General features: G+C 55.1%; 4 protein-coding genes across 4 annotated transcripts; 2 read left to right on the top strand and 2 right to left on the bottom strand.

Annotated features, from left to right (window-relative positions):
- Positions 1-101: 101 nt before the first annotated feature.
- Positions 102-1152, bottom strand: PG997_015037 (uncharacterized protein; the record flags this gene model as incomplete). The annotated part of the gene is made up of 3 exons (XM_066819351.1): positions 102-448; positions 595-789; positions 984-1152. 3 exons carry the CDS (start codon positions 1150-1152, stop codon positions 102-104), a joined length of 711 nt encoding a protein of 236 aa, XP_066661539.1.
- A 1243-nt stretch (positions 1153-2395) lies between these two features.
- PG997_015036 (HCO3- transporter family protein) lies at positions 2396-4573 on the top strand (the record flags this gene model as incomplete). Its single annotated transcript, XM_066819350.1, has 5 exons — positions 2396-3083; positions 3147-3322; positions 3400-3603; positions 3686-4069; positions 4145-4573. The coding sequence occupies 5 exons, from the start codon at positions 2396-2398 to the stop codon at positions 4571-4573; spliced, it is 1881 nt and encodes a 626-aa protein (XP_066661538.1).
- Positions 4574-5111: 538 nt separating this feature from the next.
- Positions 5112-7684, top strand: PG997_015035 (Arylsulfatase; the record flags this gene model as incomplete). Its single annotated transcript, XM_066819349.1, has 6 exons — positions 5112-5707; positions 5768-5853; positions 5910-5989; positions 6049-6155; positions 6219-6565; positions 6663-7684. 6 exons carry the CDS (start codon positions 5112-5114, stop codon positions 7682-7684), a joined length of 2238 nt encoding a protein of 745 aa, XP_066661537.1.
- A 3204-nt stretch (positions 7685-10888) lies between these two features.
- Positions 10889-12851, bottom strand: PG997_015034 (uncharacterized protein; the record flags this gene model as incomplete). Its single annotated transcript, XM_066819348.1, has 5 exons — positions 10889-11763; positions 11820-12187; positions 12246-12446; positions 12506-12533; positions 12602-12851. 5 exons carry the CDS (start codon positions 12849-12851, stop codon positions 10889-10891), a joined length of 1722 nt encoding a protein of 573 aa, XP_066661536.1.
- Positions 12852-13287: the final 436 nt, after the last annotated feature.

The raw sequence follows: 13287 nt of genomic DNA, 5'->3' as shown, positions 1-13287 counted from the left end.
ACTGCTGCCACACAGTAGCCCCTCGTACGCGAACATGTTTATGCAGTTCTGGTCAACGAAAGAGTCAAGGATGTCGAAGTCCGAGAGCGATATACCAAATTTTATCGACACCAAGTTGCAGTAATATTCTTCCTGTATAATGTAGTGCTTGACACAACGAGTAGTGGCCCTTTCGGCCAGGTCAGCACGGCCTCTGTTGCAGGTGTCATGGCCGAGGAGATGCCACCGCCCATTTCATCGCGACAGTGGACTTCGGCATCACGTGTGACAAGAAAGGGGGCATCGGCTCCGCCGCCGCGTCCGTCGAGGCCGACGGCGGGGTTATGCTCAAGACCTCGGCCGGGAAGAGTATTGTTGGCAATCTTCCCTTCACGTACGGCGTGACAGTAGGTGCAGATCTGTCGGCCGCCGCACAAGCGCCGGCGGTCTTTGGCTGGCCCGCAAAGATCTGGCCATTACCAAGTCCTCCAATGAAGGACCTTATCGAGGCCAAATTATGCCTAGATCTCCGTAGCGGAGACCCAACCAAGATCCGAAGAGGCGAGATGGGTCACGGGCCGACTCATCCTCCTTTGGCATCATGGACAACAGCACCGCCGTCGACTTGGCGGAGCGTCGTTCGCTTGTTAAGCGCTCGTCGGGACCGTGGGGTCCAGCCTTCCGCATCCCCATCCAGGACCTGCTGTGTCCCAATGATGGAGCCGATCCGTCGAGCGGCAAGGCGTGCAAGAATATCCGCGGCTGGGATAATAACGAATGGGGCGTCCTCGACAAACGTAGTTGAACGGCCTAGAGGCCCACGGCTCGTCGCCTCATTCGCCGGAAAAGCGTAGTAGAAATAGGCCAAGCCCTATTATAGCCTGGCCTAGCAATGACGACAACTGGGTTAGCGAATTTGTGCTTCTGGAGAGCACTGTAAGTCCTTCCAACGCCCTCTGAACTGCAACAGACACAAGCTAACATTCTTCTCAGATGTGTGGTACCGAACAGATTCGCAACAACGACGTCTTGCTCGGCTACACGCAGCTGAACCCGGAGAAGGCAGTGCGCAACGCGAAAGACTGCCTGCTGGCGCTGCTCCAGCTCGACACGCAAAGCATCCCAGCACAGCGAAACCCACTGCTCCCGGCGACGACTACGCGTCTGGGACATCACGACGGAATGCCCAGTTGGGCGTTAATAACGGCAGTGATGCGGCACAGGAGACGCTGGACTTGATTCAAAAGATCGACGAGCTCAACCGCCAGTGGAACCTCTACTCGCCAAACAACGAGTGGCAGACGCCGTTCTAAAAGGGACATATTTGACACATGCTAGCATTGCATGATTCGTGGTGAATCGGGTTTATCTCTCAATAATATACCACCGTAAAGCTAGAACTCATGATGAACGTGATTCTCGTTCCTCTCCATTGGACGATGTCTTCTGATCCTTACCTAGTAGTGCTGCGTCCCTCCTTTCTTTTTTTTTTCGTTTGTCATTGACCCATCATAGTCCACTTGGATGGGATATTGGCCTGACGGAGCTCGCTTCTAGGCGTCCATTGCATCCCTGTTAGTATAGTCCAGATGGGCGTTCCTGCTTTCGGGCCAGGCATACCAATGACAGCCGGTCCACTGAATGGCACACCCCACACGCCCAAGGCATTGGATTGGGACGGCCGCAAAGACCTGGTTCATCGGTCACTCCGTGATCACAGACACCATCTGAGCTTGTGTAGTTCTACCAGTAACATCTCTGGATAGTGTTGATCGGCAGATACAGTCCCGCAGAGGCAAAGCGGCTCTCTCCGTCATCGGAGAAAAGGGGTTCTGCAGCAGTAGCCCCATCTATGAGAAACCGTAATCTAGCGTTAATAATGGCAGAACACCGGACGACCTGAAGCAACTTGATTTTCTGCGACTCGAGTTACCGAGCGGCCTAGTTTACCCATGGTCTTGCAACCTCTGCCTCAGACATCAAGTGTGTAGTGGTCGGCGAATACACTCGGAATGCACCAATTAGCGCGCGCCGAACTTCCAGTTTGTTCTGCCCGAGCAGATTTCCAAAACGGCGCGCACGACCGATCCGGATGGCTGACCCGCGGTGGGCCCCGCAACGCCAAGCGTTAGACACCTTCAGCTCTGGCTATGACGGCATGTACTGGCTGCCGCTATTGAAAAGGGGGGACGAGTGCGTAACAAGGTACCTACTATGGGTTCGCTGAGATACCTTTGCCGGCCCAGGGAATCGGATGTACATGTATAAATACCACCGCCGTGCTGGGCTGTGGACGATCTGATGCTCATTATGCGCCTGGGTTTACAAGGCTGTTCGATGACCCTATCTCGTCAAATACTCGTATACGAACTTACGGGATTACCCTCTGTTTGCCTTATTCATAATTACTTGCAAAATGTCCAATCCCACTGCCGCCCCGAATCGCACCACCGAGCCTCCTGAACTGCCTCTCGAGCGCGAATTCTCAGCGAAGTCGTACACGTACGAGAACGAGCGAGGATGGCGGCAATACCGCATGCTGAGGCCCTGTCGCGGCATGTATCATGATGTCCGTCGACGGATGCCGTACTATTGGAGCGACATCACCGACGCCTTCACCTATCGCACCATCGCCAGTACGATCCGCATGTACTTCGTAAAGTCAGCCAATCCCCTACCCACTCATATATCTTCTTCCTCCACGCATCACTTGGAGGACCATTCATGCATGCTGATACCACAGCGCAGCCTCCTCCCAGCTGTGGCATATACGTTGGATATGTACCGGAGGACGGGCGAGTTCTTCGGCGTGACCGAAGCCTTGTTCTCCTCGGCGTTGGCGGCCATGGTCTTCAGCATCCTCGGCGTCCAGCCGTTGACCATTGTCGGGATTACGGGACTGATCTCCCTCTTCAACTACACCATCTACGACATCATCTCGCTGTACGACGTATCCCTCTACCCGAGCTTCATGGCTTGGACGGGTATCTGGGCCGCCATCTTTCATTGGGCCGTCGCTGTTTTCAACTTGTGTGATTATATGCGTTATGTCACAGATTTCTCCAGTGAGAGTTTCGGGATGTACGTAGGCATCATCTATATGAGTAAGTAACAGTTTAAACATAATAACAGTCGAGTTTGCGCAACTGACAACAGGTGCACTTTAGTCAAAGGAGTCGAAGAACTCGTCTACGAGTTCGACCAAAATGGACCGACTGCGGGATACTTAAGTTGTATCATCGCCATTCTCTACTTCGCTTCGATATACAGTTTAGAGTGGCTGGGCCAAAGCACCGTCTGGCAGCATTGGTTTCGTGGCATCCTGGCCGACTATGCTTATGTGGTACGTATCAACAGTGTCCAAGCGTGAGTCTCAGTTCATATCATCGTATTGACATGATGATGTCTGTTACATTCTAGTTCGCTACTCTATTTTGGGTCGGCTTCTCGCACATCCCAGGCCGACTCAAAGACGCAAACATCTCCAAGGTACCCATCATGGAGGCCTTTCATCCTACCCAACCCCGCGGCTGGCTACTCGAGTTTTGGACCCTGCCGGTCACGTGGGTATTCGTGGCGCTGCCCTTCGGGTTCCTGCTAATGCTATTGTTTTACTACGACCACGTCAGTTCCCTTCCACCCGGGAGCATTCATTACCCTTAACCTGAAGCGGCGCCTTTTACTGACGCTCTCTTCCAAATCCCAGAACGTCAGCAGCATCACGGCGCAAGCCCGCCAGTTCCCGCTCCGGAAACCCGGCGGCTTCCACTGGGACTTCTTCCTGCTGGGGTGCACAACATTCGTCGCCGGGATCCTCGGACTTCCGATGCCGAACGGCTTGGTCCCACAGGCGCCGGTCCACACCGACTCGCTTACGCAGTACACCACGGAGGTCAAGATCATCTCGACAGCCGAGGGCGAGGGGACGGAGATACGCCGCCCCATCGTGAAGGCGACCGCGGTGGTGGAGCAGCGAGTCTCCCACTTCCTGATGGGTCTCGCGCTGATCGGCACCATGACCGGGCCGCTGCTCACCGTGCTACATACCATGCCTTCGGCGTTATTTGCCGGTGTTTTTTTCGTCATTGGCGTAAGTAACATGTCCACTCTGCTGCTTTCAGTTATCTTGTCGGTCCTGCCTGTCTATTAACACAGAGCATCACAGTGGGGCTCGATCGAGTCCAACAGCATGGTCCACCGGCTCGTCTTCCTCATGTCCGAGTCCCGGTTCGTCCAGCGCGACGAGCCGCTGCTCCGCGTGCGCCGGCGCGCCATCTGGCTCTTCATCGGCCTGCAGGCCGCCGGCGTCGCGGCCACGGTCGCCATCTCGCAGACCATGGCGGCGATTGGGTTCCCGGTCCTCATCATCCTGCTGATCCCGCTCCGGACGCACGCCATGCCGCGGTGGTTCACCCTCGCGGAGCTCGAGGTGCTGGACGACTTCACCTGCACCAACAAGCAGGTCCTGGCGAGCCTGGGTGGCGCCCCGGCGCTCCCGGAGCACTCCAAGGAGACGGATTGGGGCCTTGAGCGCCGGCGGTCCGAGCAGAGATTCGGACTTCACCGGCAGCGAGCGGGCAGTCTCAAGCGCTGAGGAGGATTTGGGACAAGTAAGAACATTGTCCTGGCACGGAGTTTGTCTGCAATGGCAGAAATTACCCTAGCCAAAAGCGAGGCAGTAAATCAGCGCACTTATTTGGTATTTGGTCATGCCATATCAGGGAGAATAGGGAAGGAAAGTTGAGGCAACACGACGAATCTGAGTGTCAGCTTGAATACTGTATATGTGATACCTAAAACGAATGTACTTAGTACGTAGCCGGACGTTTGTGGTGAATGTGTATCCCTGACCGTTGGTCTTTTAGCCGGATGGAGCCGGTGCTTGATGAAACCTGGTACCTACTAACCTTATTCTATTCCGGGTTAAGGGCACGGTGACTAAGGGAACAAGCTTTAGAAAACCCACCAACGATCCATCCCTACCCTTGTTGTCGGCCCAATGCCGCTCCTTATTACCGCTTCGGAGTCGACCCAAGCCCCGACTGCAATGCAGAATGCAGGGGTACCATATTCAACCGCGGATCTGCATTACATACCCCACAGAGTAAATGGCTGAAGGAACAGGAGCAATCATGAATGCGACGCCACCGCGTCAGCAGATGGGATCCATCCTGGCGGTGAATGGTCAGCACCACGTTGTCGCGGTCCCTCTCGTAGCCAATCAGAGCAGAAGTTCCTATGTCTCGAATAAACAACGACATCCCACGTGTGTTCGGAACTTCTCCGCCGGCCCGCAACTCTCTCCTGAAGGGGTAGACGTTGGAGGTTGCGGGGCGTTCCTGGCGAGTATAAAGTTCGACGGCCTCGGCCGTGTCTTGGCATCTCCTTTCCTTGTCTCTATTCCACCATCCGCCCCGAACCCCAGCCTTGGCATCTTCTTAGTCATGCGGGTCTCCCAGTCCATCTGCGGCCTGTCCCTGGCCTGTGCTGCCTCGGCAGCCGCCGGTGATGCCACGAAGCCGAGCATCATCTTGATCATGTCGGACGACCAGGACCGGCGGTTGGGGTCGACTGACTACCAATCCGTGCTGCACCGCGAGATCTACTCCCAGGGCGTCGAGTTCGTCAACCATTTTGCCACCACGGCACAGTGCTGCCCGAGCCGCGCCTCGTTCCTGAGAGGCCAAGCGGCGCACAACACCAACGTCACCAATGTGCACGCACCAGGGTAAGAGCTTTTGTGCCAACTCCTATCATGCCAGGGACTAGAAATTGACAATACTCGTAGAGGCAACTACGACAAATGGCACCAAGCCGGCCTTGACGAGGACTACCTGCCCCATTGGCTGAAGAAGGCTGGTTATAAAGCAGAATGTGAGAAAAAGAAGTTCCCGACCCCAGTTTGTTTGGGAGACTCATTGTTGTTATAGATGTCGGCAAATTCTTGAATGGCTACAATGTTGTCAATGCCAATATTACTCCCAAGGGCTGGGATCATGTCGACGCTTTGGTAGGTTCCCCGGCGGGTTTCTCTCACGTGTTCGCCATTTAGCTCATATGCTCGATTAGCTTGACCCCTATACGACTTACTACAACGTACCCGTCATGTCTCAGAACGGGGAGCGTCCGGTCTACTACAAGGGATTCCACTCCACAGACGTCGTCCGTACCAAAGCGTGAGTGCGAACCCATCACCCCCACTGAATATGCCGGTAGGCACTGACACCATTCTCCCCCAGGCTCGAACGTCTGCAATCGCTGGTGACCCAGGACCAGCCGTACTACCTGCAGATCGCGCCGTACGCGCCGCACGTCCAGAACGACGTGCACCACACGGTCCCGCTGGCCCGCCACATGGACCTCTTCCCCGACGCCAAGGCGCCGCGCACGCCCAACTACAACCCGGACGACGCGCACCACCGCATCGGCGGCTGGCCGGGCACCCTGCCCCTCATGAACCAGACCACCATGGACACGGCCGACGGCGCCTTCCGCGCGCGGGCCCAGGCGCTGCAGGGCCTAGACGAGATCATCGAGGATGTCATCGCCATGCTTGACGCCAACGGAAAGCTGGACAATACCTACGGTTAGTAGCCCGGAAATTTGAAAAGAAAGGAGACTAGGCTCCGTTCATTCCCCCTCCACTTCAAACAACATCCAGCTGACCCGTATGTGTGCTCTAGTCATCTACACGTCTGATAACGGTTATCACATCGGTCAGCACAGACTGCCCGGCGGCAAGGCCCTGTTCTACGGCGAGGACACCAACCTCCCCTTCGGCGTGCGCGGTCCCGGTGTGCCGAAGAACATGACGTCGCAGATCCCCGGCGTGCACCTGGACCTAGTCCCGACCTTCCTCGACATCGCGGGTCTGCCCAAGGAGGACTGGCCGACCTTCCTCGACGGCCAGAGCCTGCTGCCGCAGTGGAAGGACCCCGCCGGCAGCGCCGCCGGCGCGAACGCGGGCGACGGCAACAGCAAGGAGACGCTCAACGTCGAGTTCTGGGGCTCGTGCACCATCGAGGCCCCCAACGGCGCGGAGCTCGGCGCCCCCTTCGTCAACACGACGTACAAGACGCTCCGCATGCTCGGCGACCGCCAGTCCTGGCTCTTCTCCGTCTGGTGCACGGGCGAGATGGAGCTGTACGACACGGCGGCGGACCCGTACGAGGTGAACAACCTCGCGGGCGCGCCCGAGCACGAGGCGGCGCTGAACCGGCTCAACGCGCTGCTGCTCGTAACCAAGTCGTGCGCCGAGGGCACGTGCCGCGACCCCTGGTCCGTCTTCACGCCCTCCAACGGCACCGACGAGAAGATCGCGACCATGCAGCAGGCCATGGACTCCAAGTACGACGCCTACTTCGCCGCGTTCCCGCGCGTGCACTTCGCGTCCTGCATGCAGTACCAGGACATCGCGAACGAGGCGCCCTTCTACCCGGCGTCGGCCGGCGGGCCCAAGGGGCTCGGGCTCGGCGCCCGCCGCCCGACGGACAACTTCGTCACCACCGACGCCGGGGTCGCCATCGCGGACGCCCACTTCTACGGCACGCCCGAGCAGCGCCACGCGACGCTGGAGCAGGTCTACGCCCAGGCGCGGAACTTGACGGACGCGGAGCTCGCGATGCCCGCGGCGCCGAAGAAGGGGAAGGGGAAGGGGGTGCGGGCGGTGCGGCGGAGAAGAGGTGGGGGTGCAGGAGGTGCCTGAGTGGATCAGGCTTGGGCATGATTGATAGTCTCACTAATAATATTGCTACGGTGGCGTTCTTACAAGCAGTTGGACGATGTGGGTATAGTATTGTGATGGTATAGCCAGTTCCATTGAATGTAAACTCCAAGTCGAGCGCCCCCTTTGTACGAGCAGTCTCTTCCAATTTCGCGATGCTATCAGTGTTACCCCAGGATGCCATGCTGGCTGCTTTGATGGCGTATCCTCCATTGCAGCTCAGTATATAGGGTTATTTACACTTGACCTTTCTTTCAGAACAGCAAATATCCAACGATTCATGTACCTCCATTCAACTTTCAGTCGTACACGTCGACAATAGGCATGTCCTTAAGATCCCAATACCTCTTTGTTTTCTCACGTCTCGCATGCCCCAGTGTGCATTCTAGACCACACATGTGCCGACACCATGCTCGGCCTTGGTGAGGCCTCCGGCAATCAAGAAAGGCTGTTCCGTTATCATCCTCACCCAACAAGCCATGTTCTTCGTCCCTTATTCTCAGTCGAGACTGTTCTATAGTTGCCACCATGCGCTCCAATTCGTATGATGACCTGATCAAGCAGATAGTCTGGAAAATATATAGGAAATCCAACCAACGTAGGCTTCTCCAGTTTCGTAGAAGTATCCAACACAGCCTAATGCTCCGTCGGTAAGCCGCAATCTGTTCCCTGCCGAGGGGATGACATCTATGCCGCGTGAAATGCAAAACGTCATTGGTGATCAAACTTATAAGGATGAACAAAGAATATCGCCCGATAGTTGAGAGAAGTGACGTCGTACTGAATTGGAACAGTAATAATGGGATGCCGATAAATACTACGAGGCCCGCATAATGAGCAATCTCCGCTCCTGGATAGAACTGTACCGGCATTGATCTGATCCGTAAGTGGAGTTTGAGGAATTGTTGACAGATATAGGTTGAGCCATGGTCGATATTATGATAATGAAGGGCTTGAAGGCGTGTTTGGCGATCGGCACTGTAAATCACATCTTGGAGCATTATAGTCTTGTACAAGACGTAATAAAACACCAGAATGGGGTACAATAGAGCCTTAGATCTCGTGGACTCGGCAGCAAAGGCAAGAGCGGCTAGCATCAGTGCTATTATTGCCAACCAGGGGGCAAGTACTCTCTTGACTATAGTCGTTCCGCGCCAAACTTCAGTTAGACCGTGTCCATCGAAGTCAACCTGGAGACAGAAGCCCAAGTCAAGCACAAAGTGTTGACAGTTCGAGTTGAGAAGCGAGTATGGACGAGGCTTGAGAAGGGAGCTGTGGTATTCATGGTAATTGGTAGTGAGGTTCTCTTCGTGCTGCTGGACTGATAATCACGGGTTAGTCCTGTGCCTCCTCGAATTGTTATAGTGTCGTCTTGTCTTACGTCGTTTCTTGATCCCGTGGGGTGTAAGCGTTGTTGTTCCGAGAAGCATATGGTCCTTGGTCCATTCTTGTCGGTTTTCGAGTTCCCGAACGCGCTCGGCAGAGACTAAACGGAATTTGGCAGTGCCCAGAAAAGGCAATTGTAATGGATTATCGCGGCAAAGCTCGTAGTAATCGCCATGAATCTTCAATGCGTGATGTGACATCCAAGTTATGGGGCTGGTGCTTTCTAGCCGTTGCAGCCAGTTGATGAAGACCCCTCCAAGCCACGAATGGTATGAAGCAGCCGACTTGGAGAGCATGAATCTAACCAGCTCTACTTTTGCCGGCTCTCCAAATAGTGCCGGGTCTTCCATGCTCGAAGTACTGGGTATGTTTTCGAAGCTGTGCTATCGTTCGGGGGTGGTGATTTCGATACAGAGAATGCTTTCCGAGCATTTGGTATTGCACCGCGGAAGCTGAATACTCACTTGTGGGAAGCTTTTGGAAGGGGGCCGTGGGGTAATTATTGTAATGCTCGCAGGCGCCTGCTCTCGGAGGGAGGGAACCAGGGGCTGAAACAGGGGGTCGACGCGGCCTATGGGCTTCCAAAAACCTGCCCCCATGATTCTACCAACAGAGCGCCACTGACGTGACACTTTCTGTCAGAGTCTGTAGATTTCCATAGGTTTCGAATAGAACCCTTTCCTGTCCTTCCCGTTGTGCGTTCGAAGCTGGGGGTCTGGCATTGCCTGCAGCCTACCACCAAGTTTAGTAAACGCGCGCGAGACCAAGACAATTCATCAAATCAACATTCCGTCGTGATCAAAATTGAAATTCGGTCCAGTCGCTACAATAATCTGGTACTGATGGCTAATATACTTACATCGACGTATAGGTCAATATTTGACAAATGGTCTGTTGTGACGAACAGGCTACCCCAGATTCTACTCTCGTTCTTGAAACGCACTTTTCCATTCCATGCTGCGGCTTGGTCCGCTTCCTCTGATCCAATCCGCCGGCTTCTAGAAGAGGTTGACATTGATACAAAGGACCAACTGACCACACGGTGGAGGGATACAACACTAGCACAGATGAATACTATCGGAATCACAGTAAGCCCTCCTTAACAATTCCTAGTGCTTACGTGCAGTACTAACGTAACCGACCGAACTCAGAGTGCCCTTTTCGGCAGTGTAATATCCGCTTCCTTTTCCTGGCCGTTGATTGACAGCGTTGCCACATCAATGAGAGCCACCATCCACGCAATTTGGTATTCCGCATTGGCTCTGGCGCTCTCGTCTATCGCCACTTCAGCGCAGCTGTCAATTGCCTTGCACAGATTGACAAGTCATGTTGAAGGTCTGCGAAAGCTCCGGCACCTCCTGGGGAGACAAGTCGACGCGAACAGGTGGAGACCGAGCAAGTTGCAGCTTTTCATTTGGCAAGCGCCAATATCCTTATTGAACTCCAGCATTGTCATGTACGCGGTTGGCTTAAGTGTTGTGGTCTTCGCATCGGTTTCTTCATCTTGGCAATGGGATGACTTGAAGGTACCTCGCCTCTTCAATTCAAGGCTAGAACTGCTCAACCCTAACGGAACTTAACAGGTTGTTATACTGTTCATGATCACCGTTAGCTACGGCAGTGGACTTTATATACTTTCGAACTATGGCTTATATGGATAGACGTATATGACAACTTTAGTGGGGTGTCAATATTGGACTACGGTGCGGTCATACTCTTCTCCTACTCTTGTACCTATGCGCAACACTTACAATCAATCCTCAGAAGAATAACTTCTAGTAAGTATTGGCTCTTAAAGGGCTAAGTGCGGCACATTCTGCCATCTTCCGCAACATCCCATCGATCACTCCCAACCGTCTTCCTCGCGTAAAATACGCCCTCCGGATCATACTTGTCCTTGATCGTGAGAAGCTCATCATAGTTGGGCCCGAAAAAGGCCTCCTTCCAGTTCTCCTGAAACGGGTCGCCCTCATTGACGTACGCCGCGCTCCCCGGCGTCACCCGCTCGAGCGCCGGCAGCATGCCCGTGAGCCGCCGCTGCATGGCCCGCATCTCGTCCCACGCCGACGGCGCCCCGTCCCAGGGGTGCAGCATGCCGAACAGGACCGCGGCCTCGCGCCAGGCGGGGTGCACGGCGTTATCGGCGCCGACGCGGTCCCGGGGCGCCATGACGGTCACGCCCGCCTCGACGCCGCCGTCGTACAGGCCGCGCAGGACCGCCAGGAGGTCGTCGAAGGCCTCCGAGTCGGGGTCCGCGAGCACGCGCCGCGGGATCAGCCGGTCGCCCGCCTGCCACCGCAGCGTCGCTTCGCGCACGTCGCCGTAATGGCTCGCGTGCTCGAGGTACGTCGGGGAGTCGGTGAGCCACGATTGGTAGGGGATTTGGAGCGCGTCGAGGACCCCGAGGAAGGGGGACATGGTTTCCGTGACGGCTGACGAGGTTTGGTTGTAGGCCGTCACGCCACTGATGATAAACGAGGTGCTGTTGTACGCGACCGTGATGTGCATCCCGTTGTCAGTGACCGTCGGGAGTATGGAGTACAGCTTCCGCAGCGCGGTCCAGTACTTGTCGGTATTGATGTTGGTGGGGTCCAAAAGGATACCCATCCCACCAACGGGTAGGTCCTCGTAGGCGCGGATGGTCACGGAGGTCACCACGCCGTATGTACCGGGTCCTACGGCGCACTAAGTCAGCATGGCGGTCTAAGTGGGTTTGAGTTGGCAAACTTACCTCCGCCGCTGAGGGCCCAATAGAGGTCCGAATTCTCCTTTCTCGATGCTTTCATGATCTCGCCATTAGCCGCCACAACGTCAAACTCAAGAGTCTGGTCCGCACCAAGACCAAACTGGGTCGACAGCGGGGAGTGGCCGGTGCCTTGTGTCCAACCGCCAGCTAAGCCGACTGAGTTGCAGTACCCAGCGACAACGACGAGACCCTCGTCCTTAGCAGCGGCAAGGGCATCAATACCCTGAACGCCGGCTCCGAGCTTGAGAGCCGGCCCTTGGTAGGTCTCGTCACGCCAGTCCAGCTTGGTAATATCTTTAAGGTGATGCGTCCAAGCGGCGATCGCACCAGCACCGGTAGAACGGCCGAAGAAGCTATGGAGCGTCAGTAATATGCGGTTTAAGGGGGCTTTACGTGGAGTTCAAGACGCACTCGTGGCCTGTATTGCGCACCAGGAACCGAATGTTGCGCTCTCGAGCGAACTTGATGGTCGCGACCACGTCCTCCGCAGACCCGACGTCCACGGCGTAGCTGACATAGTTTCCAAGCATGCAAGAGCTTTGTTCATTTGTCCAGGGATCACAGCTTGCATTTCCCCAGTACGACGTCAAGACTGAGGAAGGTGATTCGTAGCTACCAGAATACACTTGTGAGTATGGCCCTCATGTTGTGCTCAGTTACTTGATACTCACTGAGTAGTAGCTAATGTCCATTTATCTCCTGCACAACCATGTGAGTCATCGAACGTAGTAGTCATCAAGAACGAAGGCCGGGAAAGGTCAACTTACGAAGTTCTTGGCAGGCCACCTCGTCATATTGAGGATCATGGCATAGCGCTGCGAGTGGGATAGTCTTGATCAGCCTTCCCCCGACGGTGGCGTTGAGAGCGTCCCAAGCGGGTGTGGATGGCCAGCCTGGGTCTCCGGGCAACACATGGCATTGTGGAACAGATCGGGCAGGAGCTCTGGTTGATGTTACAAAGGCAGGTGCTGCGGCTGCAGCCACTGCCACAGCGATCTTGTACCGAGAGAATTGCATTTTCTCGCTGGCTGAACAAGGGGGCACGTCGGTTAAAGAAAGGTTGGACTCAAAACATATGATCGCTTGGAATGCGAGCTCTTATCTGGATGAGCTGAAGCCTGGGTTGCATGATCAATTATCTTGGTTCGGGCCTACCGAAAATTTCTTACCGGGAACCTGCATGAGTGTTTGCTTGATATGGTACCCTGCATTCCACTAGTCGTATTGGCAGACATGCAGTAGCACACCTAAGGTGAAAGGGATACAAAGAATCCCTTACATTGAGGACCCCCTGCAGCCACAGTCTCGAGTAGATCTTCTAATTGATTACCAATCTCGGCAGTTGGTACGGAGTATATCATTTTCATTAAGGGGCGAAACCAACAACAACAGTACGACCTTGGGTGCCGTTATCGCTTTACGTCCCTAGGGGTCGAGCAAACGGAAGCAAAAT

The sequence above is a fragment of the Apiospora hydei genome (assembly GCF_038363865.1).
Source record: "Apiospora hydei strain CBS 114990 chromosome Unknown utg000010l_segment0_segment0, whole genome shotgun sequence".
Classification (NCBI taxonomy): domain Eukaryota; kingdom Fungi; phylum Ascomycota; class Sordariomycetes; order Amphisphaeriales; family Apiosporaceae; genus Apiospora; species Apiospora hydei.
The sequence above is the reverse complement of the archived record's forward strand: the minus strand, read 5'-3'. Positions and strand labels throughout refer to the sequence as shown.